The sequence below is a fragment of the Ptychodera flava genome, chromosome 6 (assembly GCF_041260155.1).
Source record: "Ptychodera flava strain L36383 chromosome 6, AS_Pfla_20210202, whole genome shotgun sequence".
Lineage (NCBI taxonomy): Eukaryota > Metazoa > Hemichordata > Enteropneusta > Ptychoderidae > Ptychodera > Ptychodera flava.
The window spans coordinates 8,237,701-8,259,377 of record NC_091933.1 but is presented as its reverse complement, the minus strand read 5'-3'; the positions used below and the strand labels follow the sequence as shown (position 1 = coordinate 8,259,377).

General features: G+C 37.2%; 1 protein-coding gene across 1 annotated transcript in view; it reads right to left on the bottom strand.

Annotated features, from left to right (window-relative positions):
- Positions 1 to 14,280: 14,280 nt before the first annotated feature.
- LOC139134724 (uncharacterized) overlaps positions 14,281 to 21,677 on the bottom strand; it is a 34,639-nt gene continuing 27,242 nt past the window's right edge. Inside the window, exon 3 of the mRNA XM_070701696.1 lies at positions 14,281 to 18,641. Within this exon, the coding sequence (XP_070557797.1) occupies positions 17,092 to 18,641 (1,550 nt within the window). The 3' untranslated portion in view covers positions 14,281 to 17,091. The remainder of the gene's footprint in view (positions 18,642 to 21,677) is intronic.

The window sequence follows — 21,677 nt, the reverse complement described above, 5'->3', positions numbered from 1 at the left end:
GATACATAGTGACATGTGGAAGATTACCAGGGTCCGACACGCACAGTGTCATGAATCTATTACTGTTTGTGTTAGCTTACCCGGTACATGAACATATAATCTGTGTGTGGAAGATACTGCCCGAAGGAACCTGCTTTTGAAAGAGGATGAAATGTTTAATTTTTGAAATATTGATGATGCCCGAGCCGAAGGCGAGGGTAGCATACGGTCATCACTCTCGGTCGTACGGCGTACGGGCCCGAGCTTCCGCCGTAGAAGCTCGGTCCGCAAAAACCATATCAGGGCCGAACAGTATAGATTATTTTTACACAAATGTGAGGGTATTTTTCCCTATCGCGATATACAGCAACGTGGCTCGAGGTATATGATAGCCTCTAAGTATTGACATAGTAATCATTTATGATACGGTGAAATAATATGGCTCTGTTGTTCAGTTCTAGACTATGCCCTCGTTCTATTCGAGGTTGATCAGAGAAATGCGGTAAAATGATGTACGCAAAGGTCAGCGAAACGATAGGATACATTTGCACTGAAAATATCCCCCAAAAAAGCTTCATTTGCATGGCTGGAACAATATTTCAAAATGTGTTAGTGAGTATAACTTAATGCTGATACTTCTCATTGTACAATCTCTCCTTGCAACTATACAGAAGGAGGCAGAAGATACCCGTGGATGTTGATACACAAGATATCCATAACGTACGGTCAAAATGCGAAATACCAGATCGGGCGCAGTTTTTCAAAATGAGCGCTACAGTGCGCTGCACTTTCCGTTCTTACATGCACATCGTGTGCGTTGATTTTCATCGCACTGTTAGTGGTCGATCGTGCGTTGTGCCACTGATCGTGCGTTGCGACTTCTAGCAAAACGCGTTACGGAGGCCTTAACGGATGCGCACACGAATTTTTTTCGGTGGAAACCGTACATGACATAGCACCTTGGCCCTGTGCCAAGGTTAGAAGATATTGGTCTTGACATATCTGAGTAATGGCTCCAGTCTGACAGAAATTAAAGCAAATGGCAGCCAGGCGGCTATATGGGATCATATTACATAAACCGATTGATTTGCATCTATACTTCCTTATCCTTTCCATATATTGTGTTAAATCGGTCCAGGAATTAGTGAGCAATGGCTCTTGCCAGACAAAAATCAAACAAGAACACTGCTAGATGGCCATAATAGACCATATCACAAATCAAACTGACGTTCAATCTGTCTGTCGTGAATATGGGCTGAACAAGAACCAAGATTTCGAAAAATCATGACCCCTAACAAATCTTAAGTGTTGCCTACACAACCGACAACTTGTAAGTTAGTTTCAGTTTCTGAAAGTGTCCATAAGGTACACACTTAGCAAATGACTTAAATCTATGTAGAGATATTGAGGCACTTGCTGACGAATGGCCTACTTACATTACAAATTCATTAAATATGCAAACGAGCAAATTATGATATTCAACACTCATCAAACTTTAAGTATAACGTAATCCAGGTACAACATTGTACCTCAGACTTTGGATCAAATTCAATAGGTTCACTTTTAATATATGGCCTAATTATAGACTGAGAGTCAACATGCCAATGAGAAAATAATGAACATATAATATTCACCAATATGTGGGCATATAGCATAAGAAATGCAGCTTAGGAAATCTCATATTATGCCATGCTAATCAAACTTACCTCATAGGTAGACCTAAGTATGATCAATGAATCACGGTCCGGAGGGACCGTTAATGAATGTAGCCTTATTACAGAAATTCATTAAATATGCAAAAGCGCGATGATCAGCAAGTCTTACTTATCAAACTTTCTGCTGACCAACACTGAGGGCTGATATTCAGTGCATTTGATTTTGGTGTATGGCCTATTGTATAAAATGAATTGACGTGCATTTATGTGCCACGTGTGTTGTCCTCGTATCAAGTTTGAGACAAATAAGTCCAATCATGTGGGAGAAACAGCTACGGGCGGAGGCATGCATGCATGCACGCACACAGACGCACGCACAGACGCACGCATGGACGTACAGAGCCCAATCGATAAGTCCCATTCCAGATTGCTTCCCGCGGGACTAATTAAGATAGTATGTGCCTCGAAAGTGAAAGACTTAAACTTTTGCTCAAACTTTCCTGAATTAAACTTTCAACCATTCTCTTACCAAATCAACAATAAATTTTGGGGATCACCGTGTAAAGTTTGGAACATTTAGCGATATTTGAAATCCAAAATGGCCCGCCATTCCTTTGTTAATATGATAGGGGAAAACAAAATTTTGGATTTCTGAGAAAAACTAAGTCGGTGAAAATTTTTCTTTCTCCCTGATCTTTAAAATGAGCCCCCACAAGTGGTAGCTCAGAAAAGTATTGTAGAAATTTGATAGCCGACCATCTGTCTACTTTAAGAAAAGGGGTCACTGTGCAAAATGTACCCAAAATTTACCGGCACTTGAAATTCAAAATGGCTTCCATCACTATATTAACTCTATGGCGAACAATACATGTTTGATTTTCACAAAAGAAGCTGGTGAAAAATGTGTTTACTCCATGACCTTCAAAATGAGCCCGAAAAAGTAACAACAATAAATTCTACCTACAAACTGATTCACTTGAATGTCACTTAGCCTTGCCAAGGCGTCATATAAATGGTGTTTTCAATCAACATCCATGTTTTGGCAACGACAAGTTACAAGCGAAAAGTTACCGACATGTAATCGAAGTTCTCGTGAAAACGACGCTTGTCTCTTTCATCATAGCGTGAGTTAATAAAGAACCTTCTGAGTTTTTGTCCAAGGCGCTACATCACATGACCGATCACGAGGTGAAATACACTTAGCTCAGGTACTGCAACGCTTTACTAGAGATATTGATCTACATCGCATCGATGATTGTGGACTTAAAAACCCGCAAAAACTTTATTGAAGGCCTGGGTAAAATATTAGGAAACTCATAACAGGGCAGTTTCTCAAATGATCGATGGTGAAAACATGCGTAGGATCGTAAACTGCTATGAGACGGAAAACATGGTGCTCATGTTCAAGTAAACCATGTCAGACAAATCTGAGTGATATTTAAGCATAGTTTTCGTTGTTCTATTATTCTATTGTATATACTCCTCTGTCGGTTTGTCCTTAAAAACAATGAAAGAAAGGCAGTGATGGGAAGGAATCTGTCTATACACTTGCAACTCACTTCAGTTTGTATGTTTGCTGGGAATGGCTGGGAAAAATATGATGGTGGAAAAATATCAGATACACTGTCTCATATTTTGAATAAAATGTCTTTTTTTCTATTTCCAGATGTTTTTCCAATTATTTTCACCATACAGGAGATAATATGTCCGACGTATAGCAAACTGCAATTATTATAATCCTGTTCAGGACCGGACCAGGTCCTCAGACAAGGGTCCTGTGTACTCGTATACGCTTTCGAGGCTGAATTAGCAATTTCTTTTGAACATTAGATCACCTCATAACGTTCACTTGTCTGAAAACGTCATGCATGACTGGTACTTCCAATTTAAGCACTTTGTGAGAATTGATAATAGGTTCTGATTTCGCCACGAGTAACGTCTTTGGGCTAGATGTATGTTTTGTAGACCATGTCAAGTGCCGTGCCACGGAACCAACCTAAGGATAGATTGTACCATTATTTCGCAGAGCGTAGTTATATACATATACATACATACATACATATATTATATATATATATATATATATATATATATATATATATATATATATACGCACATACATACATACATACATACATACATACATACATACATACATACATACATACATACATACATACATGACATACATGACATACATAAACTTGAGTTGTACAGATAACTCGCAGTGTTGTTCGTAGCGTGGTTGGTAATAGAATGATGAATAAATTTGCACAAGTCTACTGATCTGGTTGTATATTTTCTGTTTATTCTATTGGTAATTTTGACACAACGTTTCGTCCTAAAAGTAGGACTCCATCAGGTTGAAGATATCTGCAGAAGGAGAATACAGACAAAAAACAGAACAACGTAAGTCCAGTGTTGATATCCATTGCATGCTGAACGTACTTTATAGGCTGAGTAATTAGAAGTTACAAAAGATATAGGGTATGACAATCCTTACCGTTTATCTGTGGCGTAGATGGAAAGTGGCAATTGAAATTCGCCGCTAATTGTTATTTATAGTGCCTGTATGAGAGCGCTGTGAGCCATTGTCTATATTGTCTGTTTTCAGCGCCTCATACAGCCTATAAAATAAGTTCAGCCTTAAATGAAGATCAACACTACACTTACGTTGTTCTTGTTTTTTTTTGTCTGTATTCTCAAATGTAGACATCTTCAACTTAGAAGTCCTACTTTAAGAAACCAAAACAGAGTTTCGATTTAGATTTAATAAGCATCTGTCCACCATACGTCGTAAATCAAATACGCCAGTAGCAATCCGTTTTAATTCAGATCAACATACAATCCAAGACGTGTCAATACTTGGTGTAGTAAAAATCAATAAAACGGACGACCCACTTCGCAAAAAGCTGGAATCCTTGTAGGTTACAAAATTAAACACATTAACACCTGAAGGCCTAAATATTCACATCTAAATGTTCCCACTTGGCTATATTCAAATTCCGACACATGCAGCACAATCACAGCCACATTATAAATACACATACACGCATTCTCTCAAATGACATTCAACATATAAGCCATTGAAACAGGTAGGAGCTCCTGTATTTTCATAACTTACTAATTTACTCTGACATGTAACTTTTCGTACGAAATATACAACTGTAACTCACTCTGTGTTGAAACTTTTTTGTTCTGTAGCACCTGAGGAAGTTCTACTTTTAGGACGAAATGATTTGCAGATACAGTAAACTATTAGAACCAGCAGATTGGTATATGTGTAAAACCGAATATATAATATGCAATATATATATATATATATATATATATATATATATATATATATATATATATATATATATATTGCATATTATATATTCCGTATTACACATATATGTGTGTGTGTGTGTGTGTGTGTGAGAGAGAGAGAGAGAGAGAGAGAGAGAGAGAGAGAGAGAGAGAGAGAGAGAGAGAGAGAGAGAGAGAGAGTTGCTCGACAAAAGTGGCTCGGTGTCGGGTGAGACACCGAATACTTAACACTTGTAAGGATTTATCATATACTTTATTGATCTTAACAACATTGTGCATGTTTGTGTTGAAAGAGTACATAAGATCCAGTTGACGCCGAATTCGTACTTTTGATACACCTTTAAAATTATATGATTGACGTTAAGAATCTCACAGTCTATTCATGGGTTTATTCAGAACAACCTGATCTGCCTCGATTTAGACGACGTTTTGTTCGACCCAGTCAGTGATTAACTTCTTCAGGGCATGGCATGGTATATGTTATCTTGCAATATTCAACAATATAGTGTATATACCTAATATTGCCATGCTAAAATGGGATGGAACAACAATATATGTTGGGTGACACATTATGTTAAATACACATTGTACTCCTGGACCGTATATAAAATGTGCACTGCTTACTTCTGTATAAACTCAAAATACTACTGATCATAATGCCAAGATGTAGGTGTATGAATTACGAATGTAAAACAGAAAAAACGTTTTCACAGAGTATTGTTTTACTCTGGATATAAGGCGCCATATGCAATAGATAGATAGATAGATAGATAGATAGATAGATAGATAGATAGATTCCTACTGGACCATTGGCATTTGTGGTAACTAATACGTTGACATTTTAAGGTTGACACTCACTTTATTCTAGCAATACATAACTTTAGATCATGCAGTTAACTAATCCTTTAAAACTGACTGCACGTATGTAGATGTGTTGACTATAATGGCTTGATTGCATTGTGCTATGGTGTCTTTTACGTTTGTTTGCTCGCCATTTAACCGTTACGTGTAAGCAAGGTGAACGTTGAAGTTTAGTGGAAGCTTACCAGAAACAGTAACATTGTCAGAACTTGGATGCATTATTAATTCTCTGGAGACAAGACGTCATGAATATGTAGAGCACCAATTAAGTATATCATAATTCTGAGATTCTTATTGCGAGTCAAAATTTGTTTACCACCGACATTAAAAGCGAGAGTGGCGTTTACTATCTATGGTTTCACACAAGAAGGTGTTGTGGTTATGCACCTCACAGCTAAAATTGCATTGGTGAGCCGTTTTCAATCTTTATTTTGAAGATCTTAAAGAACTTAAAAGCATATACTGTTTGATATTTATGGTTGTTGATCTGCAGCACATAGTTTTTGAGGCTACAAAAAAACTGTCAACTTATATGGTGCGACTCTAATGCATGATAGAAGATCCTGTTTCCGAAATAAGAAATTTGCCTGTCAGACTATCGAGAACCTAAACGCACCATCAGACAGTCGACAACTACATTTGCCACAGCTGGCCTATGGATAGGCCTGGTCGAAATGTCGGGAAGGAACCAGGCCAAACAAAAAGGATGCATTTTAGTGTAAGAGAAGGAGTATGGGGAAGGTGAGGAAAACACAGATACGAAGAACACACTTCAACTGGTCTGAGACCTATAATATTGATACATAAATGAATTTGAATAATACATCAAAGATAAAGAAATACGAGTAAAAGTGACAATGCTCTCTATTAGATTCTGAATGTCGGGTTTGCCCGCGACAGTCTGTTCAACAAATTACCAGTCACTGTACTGCACAAAGCACCTGCGTCGACTTGACAGCGTAAGTACTAAAGCACTGAGTGACAACTCTCCCCCCTCACTTGGAAAGGCGCTTTGAAACTCTTTAGTCTAGTCCCTAGACTGGAGAAGCGGATCGTAAACTCAGCTCTTGCTCAGGTGATTCTGAACACACGAACTTGGCACGTCGGTAATTGTAGCTCAGCACTGTAAACGGAGCAACAACAGCAGCGATAGCAGAGGCCGAAAGCCATGTCTGTCATAGCCTTATTTCAAGTGCATTGTTGTAAACAAGTCAGGGCTCGAAATTAGCGGTAGTCCCGCGTCTACAGACTACCAACTTTTCCCTGGGGCTACCAAAATCCATGAAATGGTAGCCCACACGGACTACCGAAGCCTGGGACATGAAATTATTTAGTTGGCGACATGGTATTGATCGCTCTGAGATGACCTACGCTCGGTCCGACAGTCAACCCAGCTTGACACAGAAAGGCCAGACTATGACTTTGTTATGCAAATTATAATGCGACAGTGCAGTCAAATTTGTTGCGACAAACTTTCAATAAAATATCATTATCTGAACTTACATGTACTTGGATGACAGGCTCGGGAAATGATGGCCAGTGAAAATTCATTTTCATAGTTATTTAATCACAATGTATCAATCACAATTATTATACACAAAATTATTCAAACTGGAAAGAAAAAACTGCCGGGCCATCCACAAATTACGCTTTCCGAAGTGTACCAGATCATCCCATGATAGTGTACTATGGTGGAGAAATATAGCCAATTGCCACGAAAGTATTAGGAACATGACTGTATCAAGTTGTCATCCTGAATTTCTTAGCCATGTTATGTTTACACGTGCTGAGTGAAAAGTTGTCAAGGCGAACATCAAAATTTGTATATAAGTTCTATGTATGTGTGAATAGGTCGTCAAACTTTGAGGCGTCACCGTTGTCCACTACACATGCTACCGTTCTCCTAAGGCATTGATGTCAAACGGCTAGAAAATTCACTTCCTGGATAGAATCATGCAAAATAAATCTCTCATTGTCTAGATTATAAATAAAAATATCATATCCTTTACAAAAAAAACCTCTTCATTCATGCATGGGCTACCAGACCTTGTCACTGGGCTACCAACTTCAGAAATTGGTAGCCCAATGGGACTACCAGGGAAAAAAGTTAATTTCGAGCCCTGAAAAACGTCCATAGACGTACATTTCAGTGACGTTGCATTTGCAAACGTAACATTAATGCTGGTTGGTGCCAGGCTGACAAGCATAGGTGTTGATATCGAGTTCAGAGTTAATTACCCGACTCTGATGCGGCAACATTTGGTGCAAAGCATTGAATGTAATATTCAAGTGTGATGCCGAGTATCTAAATAACAAGTTTGAGTCGTACATCACCTCTAACAAGTTAATGTAGGCCGTGGGCTAGAGGAGGTCTACGTGCACCCCCCCCCCACAGGATAACAAACCTGTATTTTTCAGAAGCCTTAGGATCCCTTGAATACGAAATGGAATTTTAACAGAAAAAATATAGGGATGGAATAGCTGTTATGGTCATGTTTTGAAGGGTACCGCAAAATCACGATTTTTCAACCCAATTGCATTTTTTTCAAATCTGTCTTCTTGTAAGTCATCTGCTGAGCTTATTTTTTACATAACCTCACTTGTTTGGTGTCATTGGGAAGGGCAATTTATTCCTCTTTAAGATGACATATTGCAACATGCAATATATTCTACAGTTTTTGTGAAATATGACCGAAACTTACCCCATACCCCAAAGTTTACATTGCAAATTACAGTAAATCTCAAATTCTACCAATTTTTTAGCTAGGCATAATAAAAAATGCAATGCTTTGTATGAAATTTGTTTTATTTGGTACAGGGACATGTCAGAAATATGAAATAGACTTTTAACAGAAAAAATATTGGGTCTCTACAGCTGTAACAGTCATATTTTGAAGGGTACCGCAATATCACAGTGTTGCAGATTTGCATGCATTTTTGTTAAAGCTGTCTTCCTATCAGTCATCTGCTGAGCTTGTTTTTGAATATAATCTAACTTGTTAGGTACCATTAAAAGATAATTTACTAGTCTTTAAAATGACATATTGTTACATGCACTATCTTGTATAGTATCCATGAAATATGACCAAAACTTACCCCATACCCAAAAGTTTACATTGACAATTGCAGTCATAGCTAAAATCAAATTCTACCAATTTTTTAGCTAGACACAAAAATCTGCCCATTTTTGCTATTAAATCTGTTTTATTTGGTACAGGGACATGTCAGAAATATGAAATAGACTTTTAACAGAAAAAATATTGGGACTTTACAGCTGTAACAGTCAGATTTTGGAGGGTACCGCAATATCACAGTGTTGCAGATTTGCATGCATTTTTGTTAAACCTGTCTTCCTATAAGTCATCTGCTGAGCTTGTTTTTGAACATAACCACACTTGTTAGGTATCATTAGAAAGGTAATTTATTAGTCCTTAAAATTAAATATTGTTACATGCACTATCTTGTACAGTATTCATGAAATATGACCAAAACTTACCCCATACCCCAAAGTTTACATTGAAAATTGCAGTCATAGCTAAAATCAAATTCTACCAATTGTTTAGCTAGACACAAAAAACCTGCCCATTTTTGCTATTAAATCTATTTTATTTGGTACAGGGATATGTCAGAAATATGAGATAGACTTTTAACAGAAAAAATATTGGAATTCTGTAGTTGTAACAGTCAGATTTTGAAAGGTACGGCAAAATCTCCGTATTCCTGACTTGCATGCATTTTTGTTGAATCTCTCTTCCTATAAGTCATCTGCTGAGGTTTTTATTGAATATAATGTAAGTTGTTAGGTACCATTGAAAAGATAATTTATTAGTCTTTATAATGACATATTGTAAAATGCAATATCTTGTATAGTTTGTATGAAATATGACCAAAACTTACCCAATACCCCAAAGTTTACATTGACAATTGCAGTCATAGCTAAAATAAAATTCTACTATTTTTTTACACAGACAAAAAAAAATTGGTCAGTGTTTTGTATTAAATTTGTTTTATTTGGTACGGGGACATGTTAAGAATATGAAATAGACTTTTAACAGAAAAAATATTGGGATTCTATAGCTGTAACAGTCATATTTTTAAGGGTACAGCAAAATCTCAGTATTACTGACCCGCATGCGTTTTTGTTAAATCTGTCTTCCTATAAGTCGTCTGCTGAGCTTGTTATTGATTATAACTTGGCTTGATTGGTATCATTAGAAGGTTAATTAAGTAGTGTTTAAAGTGACATATTGTAATATGCAATATCTTGTATAGTTTTCATGAAATATGACAAAAACTTTCCCCATACCCCAAAGTGTATATCCAAAGATACTGTCATATATAACGTCAAATTCTACTGAGTTTTTACCTACATACAATACAAACAGCAATATTTTGTATTAAATCTGTTTTACTTGGTACTTATACATGTTAGAAATATAAAATAATATTTTAACAGAAACAATATTGTGATGTTATATCTGTAACAGTCATTTTTTGAAGTATACTATAAAATAACAATATTGTTGACTCGCATGAGTTTTTTGTTAAACCTGTCTTCCTGTAAGTTGTCTGCTATGCTTGTTTTTGGATACAACATGGTATGTTAGGTATCATTAATAAGGTAATTTACTCGCTATTATAATGAAATATAGTAACATGCAATATCGTGTATAATTTTCATGACATATGACCAAAACTTACCCCATACCCCATGGTTTATATAGAAAGTACTGTCATAGCTAACGTGATCAAATTCCGCAAATTTTAGCTAGACATGATAAAAAGGGCGCTGTTTTGGTATTAAATCTGTTGTATTTGGAACTTGGTTATATCAAAAATGTGAAATAAACTTTTAACAAAAAAAATATTTGGATTGTATAGTTGTAACAGCCATATTTTGAAGGGTAACGCAAAATTGCAGTACCGCAGACTGGCACCTTTTTTGTTAAATTATTCTTCTTGTAAGTCATCTGTCGAGCTTATTTTGTAACATAACCTGGCTTGTGGGGTATCATTAGTAGGGCAATTTATTCGTCTTCAAGATGACATATTGTAATATGCAATGGCCTTCATAGTTTTCCTGAAATATGGTCAAACTTTACCCCATACCCCAAAAGTTCAAATTACAAATTATCTTAAATTCTACCATATTTTGCTACAGATAATACAAAAGGCAATTCTTGTATGAAATCTGATTTGTTTGTTACAAAAGTATGTCACAAGTATAAAATAAACTTTTACGGGCAGATGATACTATTTAGTAGCCATTTAGATAATTTTTGGAGGGGGAAACCCATATATAGGAAATGTGTGTGTTTCGGCAAATTTGCTATGATACCTGGGTACCCTTCAAATATGATCCAAAAGGCTACAAAACCATATAGTATTCCTGTTTAAAGTTAATTTCATATTTGTGACATACTTTTTTAACAAAATCACAGATTTCATAGGTTGCATAGAGGCATTGCCCTTTGTATACAAAGTTAATAAATTGTAAAAATATGGTAGAGTTTCAGATTCGCTGTAATTGCTTTGTAATTTTCAACGTAAACTTTGGGGTATGGGGTAAGTTTGGTCATTTTTCATAAATACTATACAAGATATTGCATGTTGCAATATGTTAACGTAAAGGAAAATAAATTACCATTCCAATGGTACCTAACAAGTTAGATTATATTCAAAACAAGCTCAGCAGATGTCTTAAAAGAAGACAGGTTTAACAAAAATGCATGCAAATCTGCAACATTGTGATATTGCGGTACCCTTCAAAATATGACTGTTACAGCTGTAGAGACCCAATATTTTTTCTGTTAAAAGTCTATTTCATATTTCTGACATGTCCCTGTACCAAATAAAACAGATTTAATAGCAAAAATGGGCAGATTTTTTGTGTCTAGCTAAACAATTGGTAGAATTTGATTTTAGCTATGACTGCAATTGTCAATGTAAACTTTGGGGTATGGGGTAAGTTTTGGTCATATTTCATGAATACTGTACAAGATATGGCATGTAACAATATGTCATTATAAAGACTAGTAAATTACCTTTCCAATGATACCTAACAAGTTAGATTATATTCAAAAACATGCTCAGCAGATGTCTTAAAAGAAGACAGGTTTAACAAAAATGCATGCAAATCTGCAACACTGTGATATTGCAGTACCCTTCAAAATATGACTGTTACAGCTGTAGAGACCCAATATTTTTTCTGTTAAAAGTCTATTTCATATTTCTGACATGTCCCTGTACCAAATAAAATAGATTTCATACAAAGCATTGCATTTTTTATTATGCCTAGCTAAAAAAATGGTAGAATTTGAGATTTACTGTAATTTGCAATGTTAAACTTTGGGGTATGGGGTAAGTTTCGGTCATATTTCACAAAAACTGTAGAATATATTGCATATTGCAACTTGTCATCTTAAAGAGGAATAAATTGCCCTTCCCAATGACACCAAACAAGTGAGGTTATGTAAAAAATAAGCTCAGCAGATGAATTACAAGAAGACAGATTTGAAAAAAATGCAATTGGGTTGAAAAATCGTGATTTTGCGGTACCCTTCAAAACATGACCATAACAGCTATTCCATCCCTATATTTTTTCTGTTAAAATTCCATTTCGTATTCAAGGGATCCTAAGGCTTCTGAAAAATACAGGTTTGTTATCCTGTGGGGGGGGGGTGCACGTAGACCTCCTCTAGCCCACGGACAAATGCATTTTAACAGAAAAGTATCTCAAATCTGAGGAAAATCAACAAAACTGACGGCATGTCTTCAGGAACACCATTATTGCTGTACATGGTTCAGTTCCAAAAACTACCAACAGAAGAACAGTATGATACTATACAACTTAAGAAAAGCCGTGAAACCGTCCATCACTGGAGGAATTGAATCAACAAGAATGTTTAAGCTGTTAGTGACATCAAAAGTATCGGAAACTTGTCCAAATCAAAACTTAATTATCTGGTCAATATTATGGCACTCAACAACATATTTTCTCCTTTAAAAACTTCATGAAAGGATTGGATTCACAGGCATTTTCTCAGGGCCATACTTGCCAACACTAAATAGGATTCTGGCATTATCATCGGACATCTAGTCACTTAGACTGAAAAAATCCATCGTGTATGTTGGTCTCCGCCAACTCCAACCACCAGCTCGTGTTGGAGTTTGCAGAGATACTACACGACTTTCAGCTTACTAGTCAACTTAATCTGTGAGTAGTCATACGAAAGAAGACACCATTTGACGCAAAACTTGTGAACACACTACACTGCATTGTGATAAAGTGTTTTATTGCGAAATTAAATGCAACCCACAGAAAAAATGGAAGTACATGCAATAATCTCGAAACCTCTCTAAAAAGCTTTACAAAACTATGCTATGAATCAAAGTAAGGTAAAACATGACTACCACTGCAAAATCTGGAGAGGACCCCTTCAGTCAAGCAAGCGGAGTGAAAGGGGCGGATGATGACCTAGAGACAAGGTCAGAGCCAAGTTCAGGCAACTGCCCAAGGTTGTAATCCACCATGTGAGGCCGAAAGCAGAGTGTGGAAACTTGCAGAATTTCCGAGGAATGGGATCAGGGTGGAATCCAAGGCCCACGAGAGGCAAGAGTGACTGGAGTGACCCCAAGAAAGAAGGAATGTATGGCGACGGGTAGGATGACAGGTTGTGACGTGGATAGTTACATTTTCCTTTGCAAGGGATGATACCAGAAGGATGCAGAGGGGAGGGTGTGGTTCCAGGAGACCGGGATTGTGGAAGGGGAGACAAAACATGATGAGAATGAGAATCCAGGGGGGAGGGTGCGCATGTGAACTGTGTGAGCCCAGTCTACACAAGGCAAACAATGAGAGTTGAAAGAAATGAAACGTGAAAGAACAAAGACTGGCTGAGGCTTTGTGCAGTGTGTAGTGAGGGAGCTGATAGACTGAGATAAATTTGAATTGAAGAAGTTGACAATTGATAGTGTCAAAAGGCCTAAAGGAAGCAGTGTGGCAAGTTCACAAAACACATCTGTGTCAAAAAACATATTACACTTAAAGTAACAATTTAAAGCCAAGGACGAATAGACAAAGACAAAAGCAACAACGTCTCAAATTATCATAATAGTTGCCCGCCTTTGATCTCAGAAACACAATTTTCGACAGGTTTCTTGAATGACACACATGACATAGGCGTGTTATCATAAAAGCCTCTACATTATTTCTCCCAACCCAATCTGAACCAATCATGACTTTGGAAACCATGCGTAAGTCATCTCTTTAAGTTCAACTATCTACTTACTCATTCGTTCCGTTAATAGAGTCATGGTGTAAGTATTTTTAATGAAGAAACATGGGAAATCCATCGTTTCTCGTTTCTTCACTAGACATATTTGAAGCCTTGTTTCGTTTGACGCGACCGGCCCGGCGTTCATGGTGGTAATAATAAGTCCTAGGCGGCCTGTCGGGACTTGTACTCGTGGATGTAAGAAAGATCGGAGGCAGCTAATACTATTACAATACGATGATACTTAATTGATGGCAAAACTAGACACTTCTAATCATGAATATAGCAGACAGACAGACAAACAGACAGATATAGTACATGGTTACAGACAAAGCGTCATATCACATCTACATATCTGAGATGTACGACAGAAAACATTTAACCAATGAGCAATTATGGAAATTTGATAAAATGCTAATACTACATACATAACTCGACAACAAAGAACAGTCAAAGTCGGATACAGTGACCTGAGCAAACATGCAAAAATTTTCCTAGACTGGCAAACATGCACTTGTGATTAATGTAGATGAGATCATAGCGGTCATGGACTTTCACTCACTACCATACTATCGAAATCTTCATCTGCGATAACGTGTCTGAAATTATTTTCCCGCTAACCTAAGCCTTCACATTCTGTCCGAAAGGGACACAGTCGCTCTTGTTTGACCTTTTTCTGATATCAAAAAACACATTAAATACTTGCATAAAGTCACCAATGAACAAAATGACAACGATATGTAACTGCAAACGTGTCAAAAATTACCATTTTCCTGAATACAAACAAGTGAATTCGTTTGTCACCTCTGGACAAAAAAAAAATCCCCTATTCCGTAACTGAAAAACTAAGAAAAGTGCGGTATTGAAAAGATCAATAAGAAGAAGGCCGACGATTGATCATGCGCAAAGAATCACTGTCAACGATACAAATCAAACATTCGCAAAGTATCACTGTCAACAACACCTAGTAAACAATATTAAGACCACTAGTGTAGATACTTGAAACACTTCTAAATAGACATTATCATTCACCACTCTGTCCTCATATAGACCTTGTTTTGGTTCAATTTTGGAACCTGCTAAAGACATAGGATTTAGCGTCCCATTTTCTGAAAGAGAACAAATAGCCTGACCATTTAAATTGAGTAATATTGGCAGCAAAATACCGTTAAATCTTCTAAATTCCATTGCTGGCTACGCAATCGTTTGATTGATGACGATTGATAGGGCCGGCTGAGGCTAAGTGGCGAACTGGCGCAGTTGATAACCTCTCGGTCCAGTTATTCCTATATAATCGTCCTGACCAATGTTAATTACTCTAGCCCACGGGTAGGGTACAGCAACCGTTTTCTGGTGCACATGATGTTGTACTCTAATCCGTGTAGTGTATAACGGGCCAACGAATCAGTAAACGTGTCTCTCTAAAGAATATCGATAACGTCTTCATTGTCTGAGTATCGCGATCTCACCGAAACCCGGTCGCTGCCTCGTCTCCATAAAGGTATTTTCCTCATCTCGATCGACTCTATCGTTAAGGTCGAACTATCAAAATGCGGAGCGTCAAGCAAAGGGCTGTATTTGAATCTTCTATTTAACCCCAGACTAAACATGCACTGTGATTTGCCAATACACTTACACAAAAGATGGCTAAAAACCACAACATCAGGATTCATCATGTCTTTGTTGTTGACAGACAAATCATAGAAATTTTGAATGCTTGAACAGTTATCGTTATCATTCTTATGATATAAGAATTTGAGACTAATAAATACTACAGATATATCCAGTGATTTGAAGTAAAAGGTACCTAAGCGGCTGTATTTTCAACCAAAAAAATCTACTCGTGGTTCTGTGGGTGAATTTGCACTTCTCAGGTCTATACATACGACAAGGACAAATGTCATTTGCACAATTTCGTACATGAAGTGCCTGTAAGCGTTTTTATCCACTTGGATATTGATATATTTGTTTGGAACCAAAAGCAAAGTTTTTGTTGCCGACACTATTTTGATCAGCTCGTCGTATGATCATCTTGCACCAAAATAATTAGAAATGATTGTGAAGGAATAGCCTGAATTGGACGAATCGATTCAGTCTTAAACGCCGGGTACCGCAGCCTTTTACGCAAGTACCGAGACTAACTGAGCCGCGCGTCGCACTACTCAACGGAAAGAATAAAGTTGCGTTTTTTGCAGAAGACCACATATCCGAGCGATTGCACTGTGGTCATCGATTCTACGAAACGTCACGATATTATTTATTGGTAAAATGGTGCATGTCACTCGCCGTTTGATTCTCTTTTACTTTCCTGCAGCAGGCATTATAGTATAGACCAGCCGTGCGCAAGCGCACCAAGAACGCTAAGAAAATGAAAACTCCTTGTAAGGTATTCGCAACTATAAAGATATAATCTAAGACATCGCCATGCAGAAATCCATCGAGAAACCCAATAATCCAAGTCAGTCCCATGACAGTTGACATCTTTATAGAGAAGATCACATGCTCAGTTGTGTATGATTTCTGACGGTGATGTTTCATTTTCCTTTCGGATGTGAACATCGACCAAATGGTGTACAGAAAGCAGATAGTGTTGTAGAGCAGAATCAGACCAACGGGGACCAGAAAAGTAACGACTAAGGAAGTAAGTCGACCAATCCAACATATAGGACCTTCACTGTAACCGATCTGAAAATTATTTGGTGCAAAATTATCCATTATGACACAGATTCCAACGAACACAAACGGTAAAAGCCAGGCATAGAGAGAGTAATAGACGAACACTTTCCCGTCTCCAGAGATATGTCCCGTCAACTGAGTACGCATGTAAATGATGTCAGTTGCCATGACACTCATCCAACAGAACGCAGAAAGCCAAAAATAGTGAGAGAAAATAGCAGTTATCTTACACAACCAAGGAATATGAACTACGTCCATCACTGTAATAAATAACAATTGGGCTGTGACAAGAGCTATTGCAAAATTCAAGATAATCTTACCAGGGCGGTTTCTCATTTGTTTAAATGCACATATCGTGATGTTGAGACGACCAAACAGACAATGGATAAAATACAGCCAATAAGAGTTAAAAGCTGTTTTAGCCTTGTCTTTGATCTTGTGTTCCAAAAAGAAGCTACCTTTTGATTGATATGACATATATAAGCGTAGGACTGATCATCGGATAGGACAAACTGATCCTCAGGATAAACAGATGAATCAACAACAAGAACACCTTCTGTTATTACAAAGTCTTCCGCTGTAAGTTTCAAAATTACCCCATTTGCACATGTAAAAGGCGCATCCTCATTTTCATCGCTTTTAGAAACACACATCACTATTTCAATATCAATCTTTGGCAAGTTGGAACTTTCTCGATCATAATAGCATGATTTTGACATAAATTGTGCGAAAGTGTGCAATGGGTTCAGGGTAATATTAGCTACCTCATCCTCGTTCAAGGTTCCATTATTGTATTCAAAAATGCTGCCTTTGAGTGTGACTCTATCCGTCATGTTACTACAATTACCATTCGGCAGTTCAAAAGTTACAGATTGAATCTCAGCACCAACCATTGACACTTCTGATTCTGAGTCAGCCCATGTTCTCATACACGCTAATGGCAAAATTTCTTTCGTAAAGACGATAGAGGTGGATTCCACGTCGACTTTAAGTGTAATCGTTGCATCCTGTGCGCTAAAATATTGTAATTCCGATTCAGAAATACTGATCATATTGTTTAGTGGTAATGATCTGCGTATGAATGACGTCATGTTTCTTTCAATCTCAGTCAAGGCAGGACAGACGGTTTGCGAGGGAACGGAAACATGAAAAGTCAATGAAATATGCCAGGATATAATATCACGGGACATTGATCTTGTGTTGACAATAGACGCCCGGTTTTCAAATTCACTTTGCAGATAACGAACTTTCTTTACACACTTTTCTAAAAATATGTCAAACATTTCATCGTGGTCACAGTTCCATTGTTCTGTGTAGTAGTCTCCATGTGCAAAGACACGTTGAAATCCTTGAGCGGTGAAGTCGAAGAGAACGTTAAATGCGCGAAGTCGCCTGAAATTCTTGTAACCTTGGGGTATGCCGCAATAAACCTCCGAAAAGTGGATATTAGGCTCGTTACAAAGTGCGCAATGTATATTCTTGTAGAAACGCGGAACAACACCTACAACTGCAATTTCACCAACATGAATATGCGCCGCGTAGTTTTGACACCGATGTACCAACTCTAGGTCGGGAAATCCCGATGGACATTCTGCTGTGTAATTCACACAAGTTGGCAACCTTTCTTGGAGGTCAATTGGTACACCGACAGTGCGTTTACAGTCTTGAAGCTTTTGGAGCATTGCTATTGCCAACGAAATGTTGCTGACCAGTTTATGATAAAACTCGACTTTTGTGCGTCGTGGTATGTCGCAGGACCACTGCAACGGTAAAAACTGCACTGCTGATGGGTCGATTTCGTTGCAAACGGCACAATAAATATTTTGATACACGACGTAGTCGTCGGAGGTGAATACTGGCGTTATGTCTAATACAGACGTATCTGAAAAATAAAAGGAATTGATACATTAATTCAGATTGTAAGAATTCATCCATGCCATCCATGCAGTACGCTATATCATCATAGGCATTCATAGTTAATGACACGTAAAGATGATTAAATTAATGTAAACACTCGATGAGGCCCGCCAAAAATCGCGCCATTGTTCGATTCCAAGCTCGGTCGAGTTTGAACACCTCAAAGCATAGAGCAAGCTCCTCAGTACGACATGTATGAATGCAAAGTGGATATAGTAGTCTTACCAGTCAGTTTATCTGCAAGAATTATACATGTTTTTTAAGGAATTAGTTAGCGAATTAGGGAAAACGTGAAGTGAGTACACTTTATTGCGTTGTAAGTCGTTCATTTAATTTTTGTTGCAGTTTCGTATATACGGTATGCGAATAAAATATTCAAAGGTATTTATATCGTCTGCTCATATATTTTCGCCACTGATTTGCCAAAATAGAATTAAACTTGTTTTAAAAACCTAAACGAAAGTTTGACATTCTTGGGAGTATCTTAAATTGTATCCGAAACCCGTACGGAACCCGATCATGACCTGTGAATCGGAAATAATTATGTGCATCTGTCTGTCGCTGTAGTATTTTCAGAATGGTGGGATTTTTGTGGCTCATTTATGGCTATACACGATATCATTCACTACATAGATATTTTAAGTCGTCAACAGGAAACTTGTTGTATAGCGGTTCTGTCATGATTAGGTGTCGACCGTAATCTTCAATTACTAGCAGCGTAGACGATATGAAAACACCGTGCGTGTGGACCATACATAGAGGGGGACTGAACAGTGAATAATGAAAGGTGTCGGTTGCAATACATACAAATTTCAAATGCGTTCGTTTGTTTGTTTGTTTTTGTCATAAGTCTTAATCACTTGTGTTTTATGTATATGTAATACCACCGAATTCAAAGGTCAAGCTGCGCGTAGCTGTAAATAGTTCCGATTACAGTGAAAATATAATTCGTATTTTAACATGTTAAAATACGGGTTCATATCAGTACCCTCAAAACAATAGGAGAATGGCAATACAGGCACAGCATATATGATAATATAAAAAAAATTACCCATATTTGTGATGAAAATTAGCAGCTATCCAAATGTTAACTCAACAGAGAAAATGTAGAATATTTTGATATTCACAATAAGAGGATGGTGACACCTTAAGCTTAAAAATAAGCTCACGCAAGCAGCAAATTAGCACAATTCATGAAAATTTTATGGGATCTAATATCTGTACCTTAAAGGGCTGAAGGCGTCGGTGCTTCTAAATAGCATTGCTCTTAAATCTACTGATCTGTTGATGGATTGATTTTAATGGTTTGATTGATCGATCAATCGATTGATTAATTGATTCTGTCAAAGTTCACTTGACACCCAATCAAAAATTACGTATGATATCAAGGTCCATGGAAAATTAAGTCAAAGTTACGACCAGCTATTTTGAACAGCTTAAAGGACGTTATGTCGAAGGCATTCTTCCAGCAACTTACCTAACAAGCCTACTCACATTTACTTTCAGCATAAGCAAAACTGAATGTGACATGGGAACCTTAGATATCTGATCCAAACTAAATGTATCCAATACCGTCCAATTACAAAAAATAATTCAATATGCAAATAAACTTATTATGATGTCAAACTCATTTAACTTCCAGCATGGTAAAATTCTGAGTATAACAAACATAATTTGGGGTCGACGTCAAAGGTTCAATGTCTGATAAAACAAACAATTCTTTCAGTTTTGCTCTAAACTCCCCCAATCCTCCTTGAAACTTGATTGTAGAATGTTGATCAGAGGTTCCTATCTTTTCCTTACTGTGAAACTTCAAATCATACTTAAACATGCTCAGAACGGGGCGATTGCAAGTAACAAGGATATTCTTAATGAAATACAAATTCATTTCTGTTGTCATTAAGATAACAATCATTGTAATTATAAACACCGGCAACAGATGTCTCGCTACTTAGCCAAATTACTTCTGTTTATGTATCTTGTGTACCGAGAGCTGCTTTTCTCACTACAAGTACAAGCGACGCCATGTTTGAAGGGAGCCTTCAGTAATTACAAGGTGTGAGTGGACGGGGGGAATTTCGGGGAGGGTCACTTTTTAGAAAACTGTCTAAGGGGGTAGGGTCACTTTTTATAAACCTATCTTGGGGTTGGTAGGGTCACTTTAACTGAAGCTTGTTTTTACTGCCACACCTTTGATTGTCCATGTGATATTTCCTGGTGGGATACTTTAACTTTCGTCGCCGTTAAAATACATTTTTGTGCTTGTCGGAAAAAATGTTTTACTCTTCCCCAAAATATGTTACTCTCGCTAGAAAGAGTTTGCTGTGCAGAAACTATTTTGTCGCAACGCCTCAGTAATTGACATTGCTAGTTTAAGACTAGCAATGTCAAGAAAATAAGGCATTGCAATGAAGGCATTAAATGACATTTCAAATGAAGTTGTAAAGTCCAAACACACCGTCTGGCACTCTTATTCAGAGCTGGTCACAGGGTTCCCAACCTCTGTCTTTAGTTTTCTTTCTCTCAATCAAGCCAATATTGATCCATCGTAAAGTATGTTCACAATCATTTTATTGTCTGCCATATTTAACAAGTAAAACCAGATATGAACTGAATATGCTCACGTGTTTTACAACAGGTTCATTAATAGTAGTGCGCTTCACAGAACAATGAGATATATGTATCACTGTATGAAGCAGGGTTTTTTTTCAACTTCACACAGTACTCTCAGAGTTTAAACACTAATTACCAAACTTTATTTAATATGATAATGAGGTGTTCATTAACTTGACACTGCTCAATGCTTTATGGGACAATTAGATATCCATCAGATCAACATTTGTAATACTTTTTATTTAATTTAATGCTGTAATTTTAGAGTAATGTCACTAATTACAAAGTTCATTAAATATGCAAATAAACCCTAAATTAACTTGACACTGTTCAATGATTCATAGCACAATTAAATATTTATCAAATCAATATCTGTAGCACGTTTCAC